Here is a 20461-nt window from a genome sequence, read left to right on the forward strand (position 1 = left end):
ACTGATAAAAACAATTTAATACAATTTATATTGAGAACATCAGTTTGGAGATTTTACACAACTGTAAATTTGAAATAAAATAATGTGAAAAGAAAAAAAATGACAAAAAACAAATGCTTTACAGTAAGTCTGCACATATCTGCCTGATGACTCTTTGTCTTCATATGAGACATGTCACGTCCACAGGAATAATACGCTTTTGACCGCAAAGTCAAGCCAGCCACAGTTTATAATCTGCAACAGCTAATTACTTGTGAGCAGAGTTCACACTTGTGAACAGAGCAGTCGAAAAGAAGTCCTTTAGACTGTTAGAAGCAGACACGTCTTAAAAATAGACACCAGCGCCTTAGTAGCTCAGAGAGCTCAGAGGATTTGCATAACCATGCACTAGTGTCTATAACATTTCATGTACAACTGCTCTTATTAATCTATGCGCACTGGAATAATTCATCATTTAAACAAAATTTACATTTTTCTTTTTATAAAAGCTATAGATGTGTAGTACAGTAAACCAATATGGAGGTGAAACTGCTTGTTCAAAAAACACAGAACATAACTGTCTTATGTCCATATTAAAAGTCATATCATTGTGCTGTGTATTATATGAAAACATCAGAAAATGCCTTTTAAAGCTTCTTCTTTGGTCGGTGTTTTCTTTGAACCCTGTAAGACACAGACCACAAATATAAGAACTTTTACAACTGAGTCTAGTGTTTCAATTCCCTATTATTGAGAAATCGCATTCACAGTGACTTCCATAATGTAATTCCAAAAATATAAAACCTACTTTTTTGTGCCTAGAAGATTGTAGTAGTTTGAAACTAAACAAATATGGGTGCTTCTTTTTATTTAATATTCTAAAACCCAAATTCATATTCACAAGGCAAATAACAACTTGATGCCCAGTGCTGTGACAGATTGAAAGCTCTACCATCAATCCTAAATGAAATGAACTGATATTGCTCTTAATCTTACCTACTGCACTGTGGAATAGAATGGATCCTCTTTTAAAAATTGGCTGGGACTTGCTGATGGAGCAGGTATCAATGTGTTGCTAGATATACCGGGATCCACTAAAAAATAAAAAAGGGGGATGGAATAACATTAGTTTATTATTATGATCACAACATTGACAACAATTCAAATGGGTTAAAGAGTGAGTCTCACCAAGACGCTGAGTGTTATCCAGGTCCAGGGTGTAGTAAAAGGGTCTAGACAATTCATCCTCCAATTCATCCCCTAATGGAAAGGGAGACAGTGTGATGTAGCTGTTAGCTTAACCAGCCCGTTCTCATTCCTGAGGCATTAAAAAGCGTCGCTTTGTCAACACCTTCAGCGTCACATGCTGATGCTGAGGTGCTCATTGGAGCTTTCAGTGTAGTTAATTAGAAACCACGGCGATTCAAAGAAACAAGTGCGGGACTCTAGTGAAAACTCTAGTGCGGGATGTTGTTCACTCAACTGATGATCATTTCACAACGTGGCACAAGTAGTTACTATGTTAAGGAAGAACATGTGTGCCGTCATCACTGTTTGTAGCATTTTTTTCAATATATTTTGTCTTCTAACTTCACCTTACCCTGAAGCCTTTGTGCCCAACCCTAACTGTAGTGGTTTCTTAAAGTAAGGTTACCCTGAATTTGTTTTCCCTAAACCTAATCTAGTATATTTTGTGAATATAAAGTCATTCCAGTCATGTTAAAAGGTGACGCTCCTGTAGTGTCCAATACTGATGCCAAAGTACACCTGCAGTACCGTGTCAACAATAGACACCGTTGGTCCCAGGGCGTCAAGTACTGGTGCTCCTGGAGCCTCTGATAGTAACTCCAAAGACCCTTTAGGGTCAAAATTATACAATCAATATCTGACGCTGTGGGATGATAATGTGTTGGTTAACACATGTCATGAATAGAAAAAAAAAATGGCAGGTGAAGTACCTTTCTTCTTCCTGTTTTTTTTAACGACACTATATGTTGCTGATCTTACTTCAGCTGCACTGGAGCCTACAGAAACTAAAGTTAAACAGAGATACTATAAGCAGAAACGTACTTGGACAGCAATGGGAAATTTTAACATACACAACTATTTTTGTAAATATTCATATTATCATTTTGTCCCTTAAACTCTGACTTTACTTTTCTGTGCATAAGTAGATGGTACAGTGTCCAGTTTACTGATGCATAGTTTGAATCACCTGTAGGACCCTCAGCTGAACCTGATCCAGGCGTCGGTGTGGACAGGTAAAGTACCACTGCAATGCATTAAAGGAAAGTAACAGCATTAATTAAAACCATTTTCAGTTATTTTTGTGACAGACAAATGACATCAACAAGCACATTAGTTAAACATAAAGTATGTTGTTAAGTATTACTTTGGGCACCTACCAAAGTTGGGACTGGTACCTTGTCTCTTGAAAGCAACAAGCTCTCACAGTACTTAAGATTTGAGTGAAGCATTTTCATATTTTCCTTTACCTCTGTGCCAATAAGCTTTGACCACGGGAATCAGTCCCACTGCCAACAGCAGAAGCGACAGTAAAATTGTGACAACAATCCATGGTATGAGGGAGGTAGTAAAAGTCTCTTTGTGAGCTTCTGAAATGACAAAAGAAAGTCATATAATGTAGAATGTTTTGAAAAGTCTATAATATACTTAGAGAAGACTAAAAAGTGACCATAAGAAGAGAATAACTGAATATATGATGTTACGGTAAAACAGTTGGAATTTAATAAAACCTCTCTTAAGAGCTTTAAAAACAACATATTCTGTTCAAACATCCTTATCCTATTTAAATCTTCCATTTATTTTAAAACGTGCTGTGTCTCACCTCTGACAGTCAACCAGCTCTCTGGTGACTCTCCAGTTGCAGAGATGTTGCACTTGTAGTATCCTTCATCAGACTTGGAAACACTGTTGATTGTCATGTTTCCTGCAGAGCTGTTCCTGATGAAGAGTCCGTCTTTATAAAAAATGGCTGGGAGCTGGGAGAAAGTCGTCTTGTTTCGGCAGCGCAGACTCACAGTTTGTCCCTCCATTACAGGAACTGCAGGACTCTCCAGGATTACGGAACCAGCTGATCATCCATAAAGTTCATGTTAGTCTCAGTTTACAAAACATAAATAAATAAATAACTGTCATCCTCACATAAACCCACCAGTAACAGTAATGTTAACACTGTTGCTTCTTCTCCCACCACCAGCATCACACCACCATTCTCCACTGTCTTCAGGATAAACATTACTGATGGTGCAGGATGATCCTGTTGATGTAGGACTGCAGATTGTTGTCCCTTTGGACCCTTTTAAAACTTTACAATTGAAGATCCCTTCATAGTAAAACATCACTGTATCATATTCGAAGAACTGCAGTCTCTTTGGAATGACCTCAAGAAACGCTGCAGCTGAGACAAAAAAAAACAACAAGATAAATATTCTATAAATCATGTATATACTGTATAAAAAGCAACAATTTATCATTGAATGAGCAAGTAACTGGTGCTTACCAACATTTTGAGGATGTGCACACAGCAGGATCATCACACTCACCGCTGAAGAGACAGAGCATCACAAAAAGGCATTTGTAGCATCTATAAGCTTTTTGGATTCCCACAAATATTACAGCTAATCCCCAAGTTCAGTGTGCTCGAATGGTTATGTTCAAAGCAAAAACATTACCAAGCAGTACTTTAGCTTTAATTGAATCATATTTAATCTAATAATTTTTCAAAATCTGTATTACAGGACATCAGTACTCACACAGTGTGATAACAAGAGCTGTGGCCTCCATGTTGTCTCTGTCCTGACTGTCTGAATATCAAACTCTAGTGAAGCGTTGTAAGGAGGGGTCTCTTCACACGTGGCCTATTTCTTAAGTAGCGGTTAAAGTGAAGCTATTTTTTTCATTCTTAGTACCAAACCTTTGTTACTGATTGTAGCATCAGTGGGTGAAACAAAAAAAGAAGTGACATGATTTCCATGTTCGCTTATACTTTAGTGTGTTAGCATGTCCACAAAAAGAACCGCTGAAGCGAATTAGTTCTACATTAGTTCATTAACTGAATAGGTTTTAACAATATAATGAAGCAAAATAAAAAATAATTTACGGTCCTCTAAGTGACAATAAATGCCTCTAACAAGTGCAGTTATAAACTTGCATAAATAAGAGCACAAATGTCAATTACAAATCTTCATTATTCTCTCAGAAAAGCAAATATCTTTTTCAGAAATTCATGTCAGTTTATTAGACACATTCTTAGACGATGCGGCATCCTAGGGCGACAAATTGCGCCGCTATTTTACGTCCTTTGAGGTGTCATGTTTTTAGAAGAAGACCAACCTTCTTCTAAAAACAGAAACAGAAAGGCAACATTTGATTAGTTTAGATTAGAGTCCAACAGAAACAGAAATCAACCAGAGCAGAAAGACCAGTGTTACATGTTCCAGGGTGCTTTATTTCAGATACACAGCACTGTATTTATTTGAACAGTTCCCTTTGGAATTGTATAAACGAAAGAACAGTAACATTTGTGTCTTACCCTAAAGAGCTAATTTCGTCAGTACAGTTTAGTTTAGGATGCTAGTGGAGTGACTTAGTTAAGTTAAGTTAATAAGTTAACAACTTATTAACAAATATGTCCAACAAAAGCCATTAGTCATCATCTTGATCATGATAAAAAAAAGTTACTGGTTGTTTCAAAACCACATCACTGAGTGGCAGCACTGGGCTTTAAAGGTTTCTCAGCATTTCAGTAACTAAGCAGGTTTTTACTGGGTTGTGTGTTTCACACGTTTGTCTGGTTACTAACCAAATACTGAACAACAAGCATTTCATCAACCTATTGCGGTAACAGATAATGGCCTTCTCGTAGGCCAAGAATCCTTTAAATACAGTACATTACAATATACAATGAGTGAGATTTTTTTATACACTTTTTATACGACACTCCGTGAACCTTATTCACACAGAGAGGTCTCATGTTGACAGGAGAATTACTTTCGTTCCCACAATCAGACACTGTGATACTGGTTTGCAAGCATGAACAGAGGTCACACGGTGGCAACAGAAGCCACAGTGAGACAGAGCAGCTTCATCGTGTGGTTTCGCTTTAACCACTTTATACTGCATCTACCTCCTGTTGATGTCCTGTTCGTTTTTCCGTACGCTGTATGAGCAGGTTCAATCACCCAACACCCCCCACCAAAAAAACCTTCTTTGACAGAAACTATATGAATAAATAAACAGTGGTCGTTGGATTATTTAAAAAAAAAAGAGAGAGAGACACTAACAACATACAAATGAATGAAAAACCCTGAAAACACTGAAAATGAAATTAAATCATCTGGTTTGTGACGATGAACACACACACTGAAAAACATTGCTAGCAGTTTGTCTTTTAATGATTTTTTTTTTGTTTTTTTTGTTTTTAACAACTTATAAAATGGGCTACAACTCTCGCACAGAGAGAAACATCCAGCTCACAGAATCTTGTTTCATCGCTGCTACAACAAATAATCAAGTTTTAGTCACTCACCCACAATGAAGAGGGCACTCAGGTGTTTTCAGGAAGAAAGGCCCAGGTAAGGGTTCAGGCCCTCTTTATAGACTCCACCCCCCTGGGTCTAGCCCCCAACCCCCAACATACACACGAACACACACACATGCTTATGAGGAGATTATTGTGCCTTTGGTCATGAACTCCTCTCCAAATGCTGCTCTTATCTTAATGCATACAGTTCCATAGATTTAAAGGAACAAACACAACACATAAAACTTAACTTACACATGGCAACAAGTACAGTGACATCTGGTGGCCTGTAAAGTTAATAGCATGTTTCTGTTTTAACACAACCAGCTCTCAGCAAAGCACTTTCTGATGCACCAGAGACAACTGAGCTTTTGGAAACCAGTCAGTCATGAGATTTTCCTGAATTGATAATATAAATTTTTGGAGCTACTACAAATATTTGTGCTCATTAAAAGCTCCTGTGTGGTTGGAGGCCTGTAATGTCCTCCCTTGCACACATACTGACACAGATACAGATAAATCATAAACAAGAACATTTCTCTTTACAAGAAAGACAGAAATGGCCTAACAAAGAAAGATGCCAGCGTTGCTTCCAGTCCTGCCTGGTCAACTGTACAATAGCAGGGATCCTCCTGTGGTAATTATAGTCTGTAACCCCCAGAGGGACTTGGGGTTGCTAAGCAGCAGGATGCTACTGGACCTGAAACAAAACACGTCAGTGAGAAAATACGGGTCTAAATTTACTGGTCTGGGCCCATTGCTTATTTAAAAACACTGCCCACCCACTCGCCTACCCCACAACGTCTAAAGCTCCCAGGTGGCTTCGAGTACTTGGTGTCCGGATTTAAATACTAAGAAACACATGCACTGTCACATACTTTCTTTCTTTGGTGGCCTCTTGATTCAAAAACAAGCTCGCCTGATCACTTTAAGATCAGCCCACACAAGAGCAGCTGCACATTCAACTGTGTTTTTTGTGTTTTTGTTTCCATCTGTGGGTCTCTCGTGTGGTTTTTGTCTGAGATGTTAAAAAAGAAGCTCAAATTCTCGCCAGTGCCTATAGTGACTGAACTGTTGTATAAATGTTAATCACTCAGTGTTTCCCAACATTTTCTTGTTGACACCAGCACAATATCTGTTCATATTATTAAAGCAACCAAAAGTCAGATCTCATGTAAATTAGCGTTGTCCTTCCTGGATTATTATTATTAGCTATTTCCTTACTCCTATATCCTACATTAACAGGTGACACTTTATTGAGCTTGGGCACCTTTATCAAACCTATCATGGTTTTCTTATTTAAATATTTTTGATGGATGAGTAATACACGATGAGCTGAAACATTAAGACCACTCACAGATGACATGCAGAGAGCTTGGTAGGAGAACAAAACTGTAAGGTTTGTGGTCTAATCACAGGCAGCAGTGGCAAGTGTCTACTCACACTATCTAAATTAACTGACTTCCAAAGCTATTAATTGTTTTCACTATTACCCCACAGTAAAGTGCAGTACAGAATGAAAAAGTTAAAGTTCCTCACCTTTTTATAAGAAAGAGTGTTGAGAACAGGAAGGAGATGTTGGATCATCTGTAAGATAAACTAAGTTGTGAAGGCCACCAGGAACTGGATCTCTGCTTTAAGTTAGATTATGAGGATCCCAGTTTTTTGCAAAGCTTCTGTCAGTAATTTAAGTGTTTACCTCTGGTGGTTGTATGATTCTTCCTCCACTGACGTAGTCCCATTAACACCAGCAGAGACACCAACACAATACTGACACATATCCTGAGCAGCATGTGAAGCTGAAGGCAGTGAGTGGGGAACGAATGAGGCTCCTCATGATCTGCTGGAAAAACAAAAAATAAGTTGTATCGATCAGAAACAATGACACAACATATAACGTTCTCTGAAATTGTAACTATTGGAAGCTCTTCTGACCATGACTTTTCTCAAATATTAAAAATATTGAAAGCCACAGTTGTTAAAGAGTTATTCTCAACTGATACACACATCCACCTAATGCACAGAGTTATGAAAATATGCAAATTCCTGCTCCCAAACCTTCAAACGTGGAACTTTCGACAGGCTCAGTACAAGGCACGAATTTACTCAAATCCTCACTAATGCTGCTCTGATCTTTGACAGTCAGCCAGCTCTCTGGTGATTCTCCAGCTCCACTGATGCTGCACTTGTAGAGTCCTTCATCCGACTTGGAAACACCGGCTATGGTTATCTCTCGTCTCGCTGAGCTCCCCATGGAGATGCCATCTTTATAGAACGTAGCTGAGAGGCTGGAGGACGTCTGCTTTTCTCTGCAGCGCAGAGTCACATTATCTTCCTCCATTACAGAAGGAACAGGACTCTCCAGGATCACAGAACCAGCTGAACACATGATTTGGAAATTATTTTTTGCTAAGAATTGTTGTATGTTGAAAATACTTATTAATTTTTACACAAAGGGAACAAAGCTAAACAATAGGACATATAACACACTGGACAAATCAATGATTTAATCTCCAACCTGACATCTGTATAGACTAATGTAACGAGACTTTAACATGACATGAACTCAGTGTTTTACTCTTTACTTACAAGTGACAGTGATGTTGACGCTGTTACTTTTCTTTATTCCTCCCATTTCACACCAGTATTCTCCACTGTCCATCACTACATATGCAGGTGTTATAGTGCAGGGTCCTGTTGATTTGTCCCAGGTAGCAGCACATGGTTTAACAGTTCCCTTTACCCTCCTCAGCACTCTCCAACCTTTCAGTCCATTCAGTCCTTCACAGCTGACATTAATGGTGCCATGTTCAAAGTGCTGCTGTCTGTTTGGAAAAACCTGAGGAAAAATTGCATCTGCAAGAGAGAGTTGGTGACAAATTTTCATTTACCAGCAGTGTTCAAATTCATCATATTTCCAAACACTATTAAATACTATACAAATTGTTATTGGTCAAAATATGTAAATTAAAAGATTACATTAACCTTCCTTAAGTGATAAAGACAACATGTACACATAAAATTAAAAGTCTGCTTCTTACCATCTTTCAGAGAATAACTGAGGTGAAGCTGAACAACCAGCAGCAACAACATATTCATCGCTGCTAAAACAAAGACAGAGAGCTGTGTGTCAGAAGATAAATTACTGATTTATCATGAGTTTATCAGCTGTTATGTTACAACTGATTGTGATGTAGTTTTAATCTAATCTGCAAACTCCCAGTGCATGAAAAACATTAGCAAATTTGTAATCAATTATATCAGAAAAAACACATTCACTACATATTGTTATAAAACAACTGATTGACTATACTTTTAGATTTAGGCTCAGTACTCACACAGTCTGATGCAGAGATCTGCAACCTGCATGTTGTCGTCCACCTGTCGCCTGACTGAGCATCACATGTACAGTTGAATTCAAATGTGAGAACCTCCTCTTCCTCTGTGGCTGATAGATCATGTAGATACAAATTAACTTACTGCTGAAGCTGTGTCAAGTAGAAAAGCTTTGTTTTAGTGTCTGCTCTTCAGGCTCTGCTGCTTGGGCCCAAACTGTTTGGTTCTAGTGGTTTTTATCAGGGATCAATTTATTGTATCGTCTCCTCTGGTGACTGAGGCAACTTCAGGTCTGAAGTTTCTGAGAAGGAAAGAGATTCTGAAAATAGAAAATAAAAACAAAAAAATACAATGTCACCAGGTGGAAGCAGTGAGTCTGACTTATAGAACACACTGGCAATAAAACACATCCAACAGATGTTTGGATATGTAATGGGACATCACAATAATATATTTGGCCTTCTACTAATATCTACTATGACTAAGATATTTATTGTCATTCTCCTCTTTCTCCTTAAAGACAGGCAGCCTGTTCCACCCACTGTGAGTTAAGTTATTATAGTGTTTTAATGAACAACAGGAGGCAGGTCCAGAGTTTAGTTTCAGTTTGAAAATTTTACTGCCATTAAGTAAACAAGATGAATAGAAACGAAAGTACAGGACGAGGACAAGAAAACATGCTCTTTGTCAGTAAACTTGACCAAATCTGACCTGAGATATTACAACTATCTTACAAAATATATAAATGAAAGAATTGAGTAGAGTGTTTTGCAAGGAGGAAAATAATGTAAAAGCTGCACTTTATTTAAACTTGAGGACAGTATGTGATAAAGTCAAAGGTTATCTGAGACGACTGGTGTGAAAGTCCACATTCCTGTTAGGAAAAGCGACTCTAAGGACACAGGGACACTCAACAGGTATGTGGGACTTTTGCATGAAAAACATGTTTTCTTACTTTATTTTAGCAATTATCATTAGCATACTGTTATATTAAAGTTACCCCGTACATTTTTGAAATTACTTTTTCCAATATATCCATGTCCTTTGTGTTACCAATGAGTTGCATTCAAATGTCATTTAATAAAACATTTGTAAAATGTATGAACCTTTCATCTGAGAACATGCATATTAATATTATATATAAAAAGTAGCCTCCAAAACCAAAACAAAGACCTCTCTGAAAACAAACTGAACATTCTCACCTTCATGAAGGAGGATTCTAAATCTTTCAGCCTTTGAGACTGTGAACCACCAGATCTTCCTGTCCACACTCTGACTTAGGCCTCTCTGACTCTTGCCTAGAGTGTGGTCAACTCAACAGCACCTTCCTACCTGAACTCTCTCATGCAGGTGAAGAATATCTCCCAACCACTGCACTCTGCCAATGAAGAGTGTGTGGTTGTCCCACCTCTACACAAATGGTCCCAAGCAAAACTCTGCAGCTCAGTGATCCCACATTGGTGGAACAAGCTACCAAACTCTGCATGCTCATGCTCACGCTCTGCTAGCAAAGCACCAGTATTAGAAATGCTCTACCTCTACATAATTCTAGCTGTCAAAATACCTAAATGGGATTTTAAAAAGCTAAACCAAAGTAGACGAACATGTTCCTCTAAACAAGTTCCCAAAAGCACAAAAGCCAATTAGCCAAAAAAAAAACAGCCACCTGTGATTACTTTGCCTTTAGTTTAAGACTCATTTGTCATGGTTGGTTTCACTTTTCACACCTGAATTATTTTCATTTCAGAACTTTAGGATGATTCACATTCAGGACAGATGCTTCTTGAAACCACATATCTGGATCTTGGTTTTGTCCCACACAGTTGTCTTCCTTCTCTTAACACAATCCTGTGGAGGTAAAGTTGCACACAGAAACTATAATAAAAGCCTTTGTTTGTCAAGGTAAAATATCAGAGTGAGAATTTATAAAATTACTGTGTCTGACTGATGTAAAGAAAGCAGAAAAAATACAGTTATATTTATAAAACAACATTTTTCCCCTTAGGTCAGCCTCGTGTGACTGGTTCTCCTCAACCAATCACGGCCATGGTTGGAGATGATGTCATTTTGCCATGTCACCTGGAACCTGCGGCTGATGCTTTTGACCTGACTCTGGAGTGGGCGAGACCTGATCTAAACCCTAGATTTGTTCACTTGAGACGGGATGGTTTGGATTTCCTGATAGAGCAGAATCCATCATACTTTGGGAGGACAAAACTATTCTTCAACAAACTGAAGTGTGGAGACATTTCACTGAGAATCTCCAAAGTGAAACTCTCTGATGCAGGAACATACAGATGCTTTCTTCCAAAATACAGCACGGACCATGTTTCTATGCTTGTTGTTGGTGAGTCCGTATCATTCAGGAAAGGAATATATACATATTTAGAGAGAAAGATGTTCTGCTGCACTGTGTGAAATGTAAAAAAAAAAAAAAGATTATATATACAGTATATATAATAAGGGGATTTTGATTCTGTTATATTTGGACATGGCCATTACTACCACTGTGCTAAGGAACCGCAGTAGAAATAAATGGGTGGATAGTAGGAGATAAATGATCTTGCCTTTGAGTTGCAGACCTGTTAGCTAAACTTCACTAAATAGAAACTGGGTCCAGGTGAAGGTTACGTTCAGATTTAGTACATAGTTAAAACAGTGACACAGGAACTAACCAGACAGCCACCAGCAGGGTGCGAGGATAAAACAGATGTGCTTCTCTTATGAGGACTTGTATAAACCAAAACAGACATTAGGGCCACAGGAAAACTGGGGCCACTTGACAGACCCAATTCACCTGTATGTGGGCAGATCAGAGGAGCTTTTAGGCCAACTACGAGTATTTAAGTACAGGCAGATCAGTGCTAAGAAGATTGGCCATTTGGCCCCTGGCTCTTGATGACTCACAGGGGCATTTGGGTTGAACACAAAGGAATGTGGGCCATCCAGACCAACATTACAACAATCAGAAATAGAGTTGGTCCAAATCCATTATAATTAAAGCAATAAGATGAGGCGAGTGGGACTAGGATTAAAAACACTAAGAAACTGTTAGAAAATAGTGGGACTAATATGGTTCTTATTTGTCCACCAGAGGGGCATTGGTGCTGCCCAGGACTGCTTCCATCATCAAGTTTATTAATGATAAACTTGACTTAAGCAACCCTTAAACAACTTTTTGACATTTCTACTGCAGGTTCTGTCTCCTCTCCTGAGATAGAGATTTCCAAACTCAGCAGTGGGGTGGTGTTGAAGTGTGAGTCTAAAGGCTGGTATCCAGAGCCTGAGGTGTTGTGGGTGGACGGTGAGGGAAACGTCCTCTCTGCTGGACCTACAGAGACAGTCAGAGGTCCTAATGACCTCTATACTGTCAGCAGCAGAGTCACTGTGGACAAGGGACACGGACACAGATTCATCTGTAGAGTCCAACAGAACATCAACCAGAGCAGAGAGACACACATACATGTTTCAGGTAAAAAATGTTTTTTAGTCATTTGATCTCTGTCTCAGCTTCTGATACATGTATTGTATTTAATATATTTGGTTTTGTGTTTTATTATTTTAGATGATTTCTTCACAGCTCGATTTAGTTCTTCAGTTCGCATCACTATCAGCTTGGTTGTTTGCTTCATGTGTGTTCTGACAGTTTTTGTTGTGTGGAAAAAAAACAGTAAGTCACAGGTTTATTGTTTTTCTATTATTAATTATGATTATTATTACCATTGTTGTTATTAATAATTAAAATTACCATTACATGTTGTTTCTCTCTCTCTAACCTGATTTCATGTCTCTCTACACTGTATGCTGTTAGTTAAAGAACCTAAAAAATAATAATTATAGTATATTTCTGCTGTGCCTCCATGGAAACTTTGCTTCTCAATCTTTTATTTAGCAAAAGGCAACATGAACACAAAATATATGTTTCATGTAAACACATTAATGCTTTGTTAATACTTTGTTAATCAATCTTTAATATTTTTGTGTTCACACAGAGACCAAGATGCATCAGGAAGAAACTGAGGTGGGAAAAGAAAAGAGCAAAACATCCAGCAACAGAGCAGAACTTCAGCTCCTGATTGAAGGACAGAGAGAACATCTGATGACAGGAAGTGAGAAAGTGAATTATTTGGAGAAGACAAAGGTAAATCTTGATGAGAAGTTACAGAAGAAGGATGAAGAACTTCAACATGTAGAACATGTAATTACAACACTGAGAGAGCAGAAGAAGGATCTGAAGAACCAGAGAGAGAAACTCATCCAATTATTGCAGGAGGTGAAGACACAGACAGAGGAAAACAAGAAGAAGCTGAAGGAAAAGCCGAAAGTGGACAGAGAGAGAAAAATGGAGAGGTGTCAAAAAAGCAAAATACATCTGGAGAGCAGAAAAACAGAATGTGAAGAAATGATACAGAGCACAGAGAAACTACTGGAGTCAACAGAGAAAATGATTGATGAAATGACAGAAAGGAAAGGGAAACTAGTGAATGAGAAAGAACAATTAGAGAAACAACTGACAGAGACAGAGAAACAGAGACATGTGATTCAGACAAAGCTGGAGTCAGAGTAGCCAGAAACAGAAGAGGAACAAAAAAATCAGTCATCTGAAGATCCTGTGTGATTGATGTGTAAATATGAAGAGTATTTGGTTTATTCTGTTTAGAATTTAAAGACTCAGTTACACTGATTTTGAAGAACAGTTTTTTCCTTGTTCTGTTTACAGTTCATTTTAATGTATTTGTGAAAGTCAATAAAACACCAGTTACAGTACAGTGGACCATAAATTTATAATACACATTTTTTACCAGTAATACATTCCGCTATTTTATTCCAAATTATCAAGAACTTAAATCATTTGTAATACAGTGCCATAGGAATGAGTCCTATATTTTAGCACTTCTGTTCCCTAATTCTGAAGTCAGTGGGTTTTTTTCAGGGTTAGATGTCTAAAACCCATTTTATTCTACAACATTCATTTTTTTTTCAGTAAATACTCCACTTGCAAGTGAGGCACAAGGCAGCAAAAATCTAAGTCAAGGAGAACACTTTAAAGCAAAGTGCTATGAGAAGAGTTCACATTTTTGAATTTTTATGAAGGTTTTGTAAAATATTATATATATATATATATATTTTACAAAATATACATTTTTTTTCAAAATATACATTTTTAACAATTTAAGTGCACAGGAATTTGATCCTTGATGATGATCCCCAGACTTAGTGGGGACCATCACTAAAGACCCATTGTTGATGCTGATGTTGTGTTGAATGTCTGGCTCCAAAGACTAGAACTTCTCTACTCTTAGAAAGGTTGAACTAAAGATGTCTTTCTCTCATTCAAGCATAGAGACAGGCAGAAATGGGTGGTAAGACAGTAGAGTCATTTGGTAAATGGTAAATAGTCGCTTATATAGCACTTTTATCCAAAGCACTTTATAATGTTGATTCCCATTCACACACATGCAGATGGCGGTGGCTGCCATGCAAGGTGCTCACCTGACCCACCGGGAGCAACTTGGGTGTCAGTGTCTTTCCCAAGAACACTTCGACATGTAGCCAGTAGCTAAAGTTATAGATACGTAGGTATCAGCCCTATACCAGGAGCAGATCACACCATCTGTAATGCTATTTCAGAATGGTAGCTGACCAACCGTTGGGGGGGGGGGGGGGTGTTACTATCACAGTATAGTCTCCTTTGCTCTCCCCTCAGCCAGCAGATCGTCTTTTCATCGACCACACACTGCACCAGGACTCCAGGGTCCTCCAGCCGCTCACCTGCCTCTCCCCACAGATATTCCCCCACTCTTGTGCTTCTCTCACTTCTGTTCTTACCTGTGCAATGCCTATCAATAACCAGCCTATTTTACCACTTTATTATTTTAATTAGTTTAGATAAAACCACTTCTTTAATTATTTTACCGTCCTCTGTTTACCGCCTCTCTGTTCTGTCTCTCACTTTGGTGATGGCTAGTCCAGCTTAATCACCAGATCTAGACCCCACAGCTTGTCCCACAAGTAACAACAAAATAAAACAGGCTGAGAATGACAGGGAATCTTCACAAAATATTTTAATGCAAGTTTACAATAAAACAGCATCAAGACAAAATAAAAATACCAATGTTGAATAAGGTTTTAGAGGCAAATTTAACCAGTTATAGATTTTTGAATTTTTGCATAACCATCGCAGTTATGCAGCGTTTAAAATACATTTTCAGTGTTATAGAGGAATTACATTTTTATACATTTAATTTGAGAATATGATCTCAAATTAAGTGAAATTCATACAAAGTATGTTTTTACATGTATTATACAGTACAGTATGTGTCTGTCACTCACGTGGCTCAGGAGATTGACTTAATTCTATCAAATGTGTTACTCTACATTGTGCATGAGACATTGTCACCATACAGCCTTTCACAAGTAACTTTGTTCAATGGCGATAAGAAACAATGAAAAACAAGACACTGTGCTTTATTGTGAAATGCAGTGTGTGAAAGTGGACAAGGTTAGATTTTGTGGCAAAACAGCTATAAGAGTACATATCTGAATGTAATGCTATTGCATATGTGCAAAGTTTATGAATTTACACACAGAGGAAGCCTTTGATGTAAATGGTTTTTTTGGTTTAAAGAGCAGCTAAATTGTAGTTTAGTCAGCTATGAACTGAGGGGGGTTCATCTTGGCTTTGTAGGCATCATCTATAAATAATATTTGACACTTAAACAATGCAAATACATTTTACAACTAAAACATTTGTCCTTATATGTACTTAATATGATTCCCATATTAGTCTTTTTAATATTATTGTGAGGGTGAGCGTAAGCACACCAAATAAATTGTGGGACCCAATTAGAAAACCAGGACTCCGAAATAAGTTAAAATATTTATTTATTAAGGGAAGCGGTGCAGGAAGTGTGGATGGGCTTCAGACGTTGTTAACGCTCAACAGGGTGCTCTGGGAAGACAGGAGAAGAGAGTTAGTGGCAGACAGGCGCAGTGGGTATGTGCATACTAGAGTAAGGTCTTACTGTGAGGTAGGAGAAAACTGCAGAACCCGCTGGTGCAAAGTAACGGAGAAGGGGCGTCCGGTGCCAGGGTGGGTGAAGTGAAGACAAGTCCAGTGATCGTAAAGCCTATCCGAGGTCCAAGCCAAGTCCAAATCCAGAAAATCCGAAAGCGGTTTCCAAAAAGGGGGGGTAGGCAGAGGCAGGTCCGGTGGGTAGAAAAGGAGTCGATAGGTCCAGGAGTCAAATAGGGTTCAGTATAAGTAAAGCGGGTGCGAGCTTGAGAGTCGATGCAAAGCAGTCAGACAATCTGGCAAAGTAGCAGGACGACAGGGCTGCTTAAATAGGAGAGGGAACGCAGGTGAAAGCAATGATGTTAATTATTGAGGTAAAACTAAAAATATTGAGAGCGGTGAAAACGGGAAGTCCTGACGTCAAAATAAAAGCCGGAGCAGGAAGTAGTGCTAAAACCATAACAATTATGGATAGTTGCCATGCACACTAGAAGCAACATAGCCGAAATGATAGACTCTGAATAATCATTATTAGCAATATAAATTTACAATAAAGAACAAACACTGACTCATGTCTGTTATATATATTTACAGTTTTGCCAATTTATATCAACCTTCATGACTAAACCAGACTTAAACAGGTATCCACCTTTTAATTTGATCACAAATAAATTCATAAATGTACACTTTTATCTGTTTATGAACATAGTTTTTGATGTCAATGAATTTTGAAATGTAATTCTTGTACTAAGCATGTCTTTTGTACTGAACGTGTCCATAACCACAGTTAGAGTATAATAAAAGCAGATGCGTGTTTGTGTCCATTTCAGGACAACGTTACGCAACAAGTGCTGGAGCCTTTGCTGTAGGGCTGGTGTTATGAATTCAAGAGAGGTTTTTATATTTAAAGTTTGAAACAACGTCATTAATCTGGTTAAAAAAGACAGTGTACTAGCAGCATCTTAAACCAGCTCTATTCTGGTAAACAGCATCTTAGGACGTGTAAGTAGACACAGCAGATAGAACAAGATCATTTAACTACTATTATACTACCTTCAAAAATACACAGCAAGTATCAAAGCTCTTCAATGCTGATGTGAAAATTCTTTAAACTTAAGATTTAACTCAGCTCTTAATGCGACACTCCAATTGACACTTTAAAATCTAAAAGCAGTTATTGTTTTTTAAATACTTTTGCAGATTCATATAACAGCGGTACGTTTGATATATTTCTTCTTTGCTGAAATATCAGAGCTTTAAACTAATGCTCTCTTTACTTTCATCAGGTGTCTGAGCTCTCAGTGACCTGCAAAACACAAATTTCAACAGCTTTTAATTTGTAATGAGTACACGTCTTTCAATATTTAATATAATTATACAAAAATAATAATTCTACTGGATAACAATATTTACATAACAATTTTGCAAGCTCAGCAGACTCTCTCTCAATATTCAAAAAAATGCTGAAAACAGAACTCTTCCGCATCTTCCTATGCACTTAAATCTAAAATAAATAAATAAATAAATTCCTTTCTGCTCTTTCTCGCACTTGCATCTTGTGAACTGTTAACACTTTTCTGATAGGAATTTGCTTTGATGTTATTCCTTGACTTAGATTTTTGCTGCCTTGTACCTCACTTGTAAGTCGCTTTGGATAAAAGCGTCTGCTAAGTGTAAATGTAAATGTAACGTTTACAGTGTAAACATTTTATTTTATATGCCTCCACAAGTCTGCTTTTGAAGACCAAATACATGGTATTTTCCAATTCTAATATTGTTGCCAACTTCTGTGGGATAGTGATTTAAATAGAAAATAGAACTATTACATCGTTGTTGAGTAAATACTGTAATAGGATAGAGTACATGATGAAATAAGTTTTAACTAAAAATTCTTTTGATGCTTCTGCTCTTGATATAATATTTTTTCACATTGATTCTTTAGTTATTTATCTAAGAAAATTTGTTTTTAACTCCTAATACTTTTTATTACTGTATTATTTTCTCACATATGTTAAATTACTTGACAACATACCAATTGAGTCTCGGGTGACTGATGTTCCTCACAGGTTTGCGGAGAGGACGTGGGGTGACATGAAGGAGATGTTGACCTACCTGCTAATGTTAGTAAAATAAAGTAAGTTAGCAGGAAATATTCAGAGAAAGCCATATGTACAAAGCTGTGCATTACTGATAGGTTTTTGTTTCACTGTACCTATGGGTTTCCTGAAAGGAACAAGTCCCACCACCAGCCCAAGAGCCGCTAATAAAATGGTACCAACAGTCCGCAGCACAACGAAGCCCCAAAGAGAACAGTTGTAGAAGGGATGATTTTCTTTATCTAATGCTGATGAAAGAAAAATGTGTTTTTAAGAAATAAAAAAATGATACAATTTACTCAAAATAAGATGGTAACAATCATGGTGATTCAGTTAGTAGTTACACAAAGTTATACAAAGGATCAGTCACTTTTTAAAACTATGGTATGTTTCATTTATAGGGCTCGACTTTAGCTTTGACACTTTTACACATATGCAGCTTCGTAAACTGGCGTTTTGAAAGTCTCACCCCTGACAATCAGCCAGCTCTCTGCTGATCGTCCGGCTCCAGAGATGCTACACTTGTAAAGTCCTTCATCAGACGCTGAAACACTGTGGACGATCATCTCACCCAAGGAGATGGTGTTTAAATGGAGGTCATCTTTATAATCACCCATGAGGCTGAAGGAGCTCTTCTTTGTGCACCTCACAATCAGGGTGTCTTCCTTCATCACAGGATTGTCAGGACTCATTAGGTTCACAGAATCAGCAGATTTTGTGTCTTAGAAATGAAAAAAAAATCCAATTCTTAAAATAGTAAAACAGTTTAGAAATCATTAATACACATTAATTAAATGTAAAATAGAATGTGGATATGGCAAATATGGTTCAGCATAGCCAACCTCAGTATTTTGCAGTATTTTGGTCACTGTGTAAAGTGTAAATAAAGCTATTAATGTAAAAACAGAAACAAATGACTTGCAAATCATAGGATTTTATTTTTTTTGTGGTTTAAGTTTCAATTATAATCAATATATCAAATTTTCCATGTGCAAAATATGATCATTTAGAAAAATATTTGCACATTTCGATTTTATGGCAGCCACAAGAATAAATATTTAAGTGACTCACCTCTGACAGTCAGCCAGCTCTCTGGTGATTCTCCAGCTCCAGAAATGCTGCACTTGTAAAGTCCTTCATCCGACTTGCTGACACTGAGGATTGTCATCTCTCCTGTAGAGCTGCTCCGTATGAAGGAGCCATTCTTATAAAATCCAGCAGTAACATTGGAGGAAGCTTGCTTTGTCCTGCAGCGCAGAGTCACATTATGTCTATCCATCACAGGAAGAACAGGACTCTCCAGGATCACAGAACCAGCTGATGAACATGATCACAATCATATTGCTCAAATTTGTCTCATGTATAGTCTTATTTTTTCTTTATTAAATATTGAAGCCCATGATAACTTGGAAGAGAAGCAAGGACAAAAAACTATTTTAATAAAACTACAGAATTTTCATGAACCAAAGTGTTTCAATTGAAATGAGTTCATTTATTTTGAGTGACTTCTCTAAACAGTTACAAAACACACCAGTGATAGTGATGTTGACGACACTGCTTCTCTTTCCCCTTTTAGCCTCACACCAGTATTCTCCACCGTCTGCTCCAAAGGCATTTTTAATGGTGCAGGGTCCTGTCGATATCTCCCAGCTAGACGCACATATTGTGTTGACTCCCTTGAACTTTCTCCTCACTCTCCACCCATTCGCTTCACCCAGTCCCTTACAGCTCAGAACAATGGAGTCATATTCAAAGAACTGTAGTCTGTTTGGATCGACCTGAAGATAAACTAACACAGAGAAAGACTTGTATCAGTGTAAATTACATAAACTGTCTGAACTCTGCTCTCATGGTACATAATTGATGATGAAAACCCACCAGCATTCTGAGGATAACTGAGGTGGACATGCATGCACGTCAGCAGCAACAACACATTCATGACTGGAGAGAGACAATGGAGAAATCATAGTAGCTTGATTGAATTGTATATGAAAATAATATTTCATTCAATATGTTTTTCCATGGGGTGACTGTGGTGCAGGAGGCGCTATATAAGTTTAGACCATTTACCATGAATCTTATAAATAATATAAACCAGCAACAACATTAATATCTCTTGGTGGTTTTTAAGTTGTGGTGGACAGGGGACAGTATGGGAAAATGTCATGCTGTCCATGATAAATAAGTGCCAGAACACACAGTTCATCAAAGCCAGCTGACTAGCGAGTGCCCATGCTGACCCCTGTCCATCACGACATTAAAACCACCAAGTTGTGGCTCATCAGTGTAGAGTACAATACCTTGTTTTAGCAGTAAACGTTGATCACTTTGATCAATAAAGCACCTTTATATTATATATAAAGAGATTTAGAGACAGCATCAGTACTCACCTAGTCTAAAGCAGAGAGCTGTGTCCTTCATGTTGTCTTCCTGCATCAAAGTGTCTGAGCATTACGCTAACATACTGATCAATTCAAAGTAGGTAAGAGC

General features: G+C 37.8%; 4 protein-coding genes across 7 annotated transcripts; 1 reads left to right on the plus strand and 3 right to left on the minus strand.

The window, feature by feature from the left end:
• Nucleotides 1–30: 30 nt before the first annotated feature.
• LOC137137556 (low affinity immunoglobulin gamma Fc region receptor III-like) lies at nucleotides 31–3987 on the minus strand. Of its 2 annotated transcripts, XM_067524002.1 has the most exons (10): nucleotides 3756–3987; nucleotides 3503–3547; nucleotides 3155–3400; nucleotides 2828–3073; nucleotides 2475–2594; nucleotides 2195–2251; nucleotides 1938–2012; nucleotides 1168–1239; nucleotides 976–1073; nucleotides 31–663 (listed from the first exon to the last, which is right to left on the minus strand). In XM_067524002.1, the coding sequence occupies exons 1-9, from the start codon at nucleotides 3784–3786 to the stop codon at nucleotides 976–978; spliced, it is 990 nt and encodes a 329-aa protein (XP_067380103.1). In that variant the 5' UTR covers nucleotides 3787–3987; the 3' UTR covers nucleotides 31–663. The 2 variants fall into 2 exon arrangements, with proteins under 2 accessions (XP_067380103.1, XP_067380104.1); XM_067524003.1 differs by lacking the exon at nucleotides 1938–2012 and having other exon boundaries at nucleotides 32–663; nucleotides 3756–3981.
• A 266-nt stretch (nucleotides 3988–4253) lies between these two features.
• LOC137137567 (uncharacterized) lies at nucleotides 4254–10546 on the minus strand. Of its 2 annotated transcripts, none has more exons than XM_067524020.1 (8): nucleotides 10063–10546; nucleotides 8863–9179; nucleotides 8566–8628; nucleotides 8114–8380; nucleotides 7583–7903; nucleotides 7224–7367; nucleotides 7064–7111; nucleotides 4254–6224 (listed from the first exon to the last, which is right to left on the minus strand). In XM_067524020.1, the coding sequence occupies exons 2-7, from the start codon at nucleotides 8891–8893 to the stop codon at nucleotides 7068–7070; spliced, it is 870 nt and encodes a 289-aa protein (XP_067380121.1). In that variant the 5' UTR covers nucleotides 8894–9179; nucleotides 10063–10546; the 3' UTR covers nucleotides 4254–6224; nucleotides 7064–7067. The 2 variants fall into 2 exon arrangements, with proteins under 2 accessions (XP_067380121.1, XP_067380122.1); XM_067524021.1 differs by having other exon boundaries at nucleotides 4255–6224; nucleotides 8566–8625.
• Nucleotides 9499–13624, plus strand: LOC137137542 (butyrophilin subfamily 3 member A2-like). The gene is made up of 6 exons (XM_067523982.1): nucleotides 9499–9777; nucleotides 10608–10716; nucleotides 10866–11207; nucleotides 12057–12332; nucleotides 12426–12530; nucleotides 12853–13624. Exons 2-6 carry the CDS (start codon nucleotides 10617–10619, stop codon nucleotides 13425–13427), a joined length of 1398 nt encoding a protein of 465 aa, XP_067380083.1. The 5' UTR covers nucleotides 9499–9777; nucleotides 10608–10616; the 3' UTR covers nucleotides 13428–13624.
• A 1288-nt stretch (nucleotides 13625–14912) lies between these two features.
• Nucleotides 14913–20438, minus strand: LOC137137549 (low affinity immunoglobulin gamma Fc region receptor III-A-like). Of its 2 annotated transcripts, XR_010915737.1 has the most exons (9): nucleotides 20362–20438; nucleotides 19850–19912; nucleotides 19503–19760; nucleotides 19043–19288; nucleotides 18441–18692; nucleotides 18088–18219; nucleotides 17908–17990; nucleotides 15886–17181; nucleotides 14913–15812 (listed from the first exon to the last, which is right to left on the minus strand). XR_010915737.1 is itself a non-coding variant. In XM_067523992.1 (8 exons), exons 1-8 carry the CDS (start codon nucleotides 20405–20407, stop codon nucleotides 17158–17160), a joined length of 1104 nt encoding a protein of 367 aa, XP_067380093.1. In that variant the 5' UTR covers nucleotides 20408–20438; the 3' UTR covers nucleotides 14913–17157. The 2 variants fall into 2 exon arrangements, 1 of the variants encoding a protein (XP_067380093.1); XM_067523992.1 differs by having other exon boundaries at nucleotides 14913–17181.
• Nucleotides 20439–20461: the final 23 nt, after the last annotated feature.

Source organism: Channa argus, chromosome 12, assembly GCF_033026475.1.
Source record: "Channa argus isolate prfri chromosome 12, Channa argus male v1.0, whole genome shotgun sequence".
Taxonomy (NCBI): Eukaryota; Metazoa; Chordata; class Actinopteri; order Anabantiformes; family Channidae; genus Channa; species Channa argus.

Excerpts from the sequence above, each read along its gene's own strand:
- LOC137137556 (XM_067524002.1), bottom strand. The coding sequence starts at position 3,786 with ATGGAGGCCACAGCTCTTGTTATCACACTGT. Across the intron at positions 2,013-2,194 it reads TTCAGCTGAGGGTCCTACAG|TTTCTGTAGGCTCCAGTGCA; the intron begins GTGATTCAAACT and ends GTTTAACTTTAG. Across the intron at positions 1,240-1,937 it reads AAAAAACAGGAAGAAGAAAG|GGGATGAATTGGAGGATGAA; the intron begins GTACTTCACCTG and ends CCTTTCCATTAG.
- LOC137137549 (XM_067523992.1), bottom strand. The coding sequence starts at position 20,407 with ATGCAGGAAGACAACATGAAGGACACAGCTCTCTGCTTTAGACTAG. Across the intron at positions 19,761-19,849 it reads CAGTTATCCTCAGAATGCTG|TTTATCTTCAGGTCGATCCA; the intron begins GTGGGTTTTCAT and ends TCTCTGTGTTAG. Across the intron at positions 19,289-19,502 it reads CGTCAACATCACTATCACTG|CTGGTTCTGTGATCCTGGAG; the intron begins GTGTGTTTTGTA and ends CATGTTCATCAG.
- LOC137137542 (XM_067523982.1), top strand. The coding sequence starts at position 10,617 with ATGATTCACATTCAGGACAGATGCTTCTTGAAACCACATATCTGGATC. Across the intron at positions 11,208-12,056 it reads TGTTTCTATGCTTGTTGTTG|GTTCTGTCTCCTCTCCTGAG; the intron begins GTGAGTCCGTAT and ends TTTCTACTGCAG. Across the intron at positions 12,333-12,425 it reads GACACACATACATGTTTCAG|ATGATTTCTTCACAGCTCGA; the intron begins GTAAAAAATGTT and ends TTATTATTTTAG.
- LOC137137567 (XM_067524020.1), bottom strand. The coding sequence starts at position 8,893 with ATGCAGGTTGCAGATCTCTGCATCAGACTGT. Across the intron at positions 7,904-8,113 it reads CGTCAACATCACTGTCACTT|CTGGTTCTGTGATCCTGGAG; the intron begins GTAAGTAAAGAG and ends TCATGTGTTCAG. Across the intron at positions 7,112-7,223 it reads GAATCATACAACCACCAGAG|ATGATCCAACATCTCCTTCC; the intron begins GTAAACACTTAA and ends TTTATCTTACAG.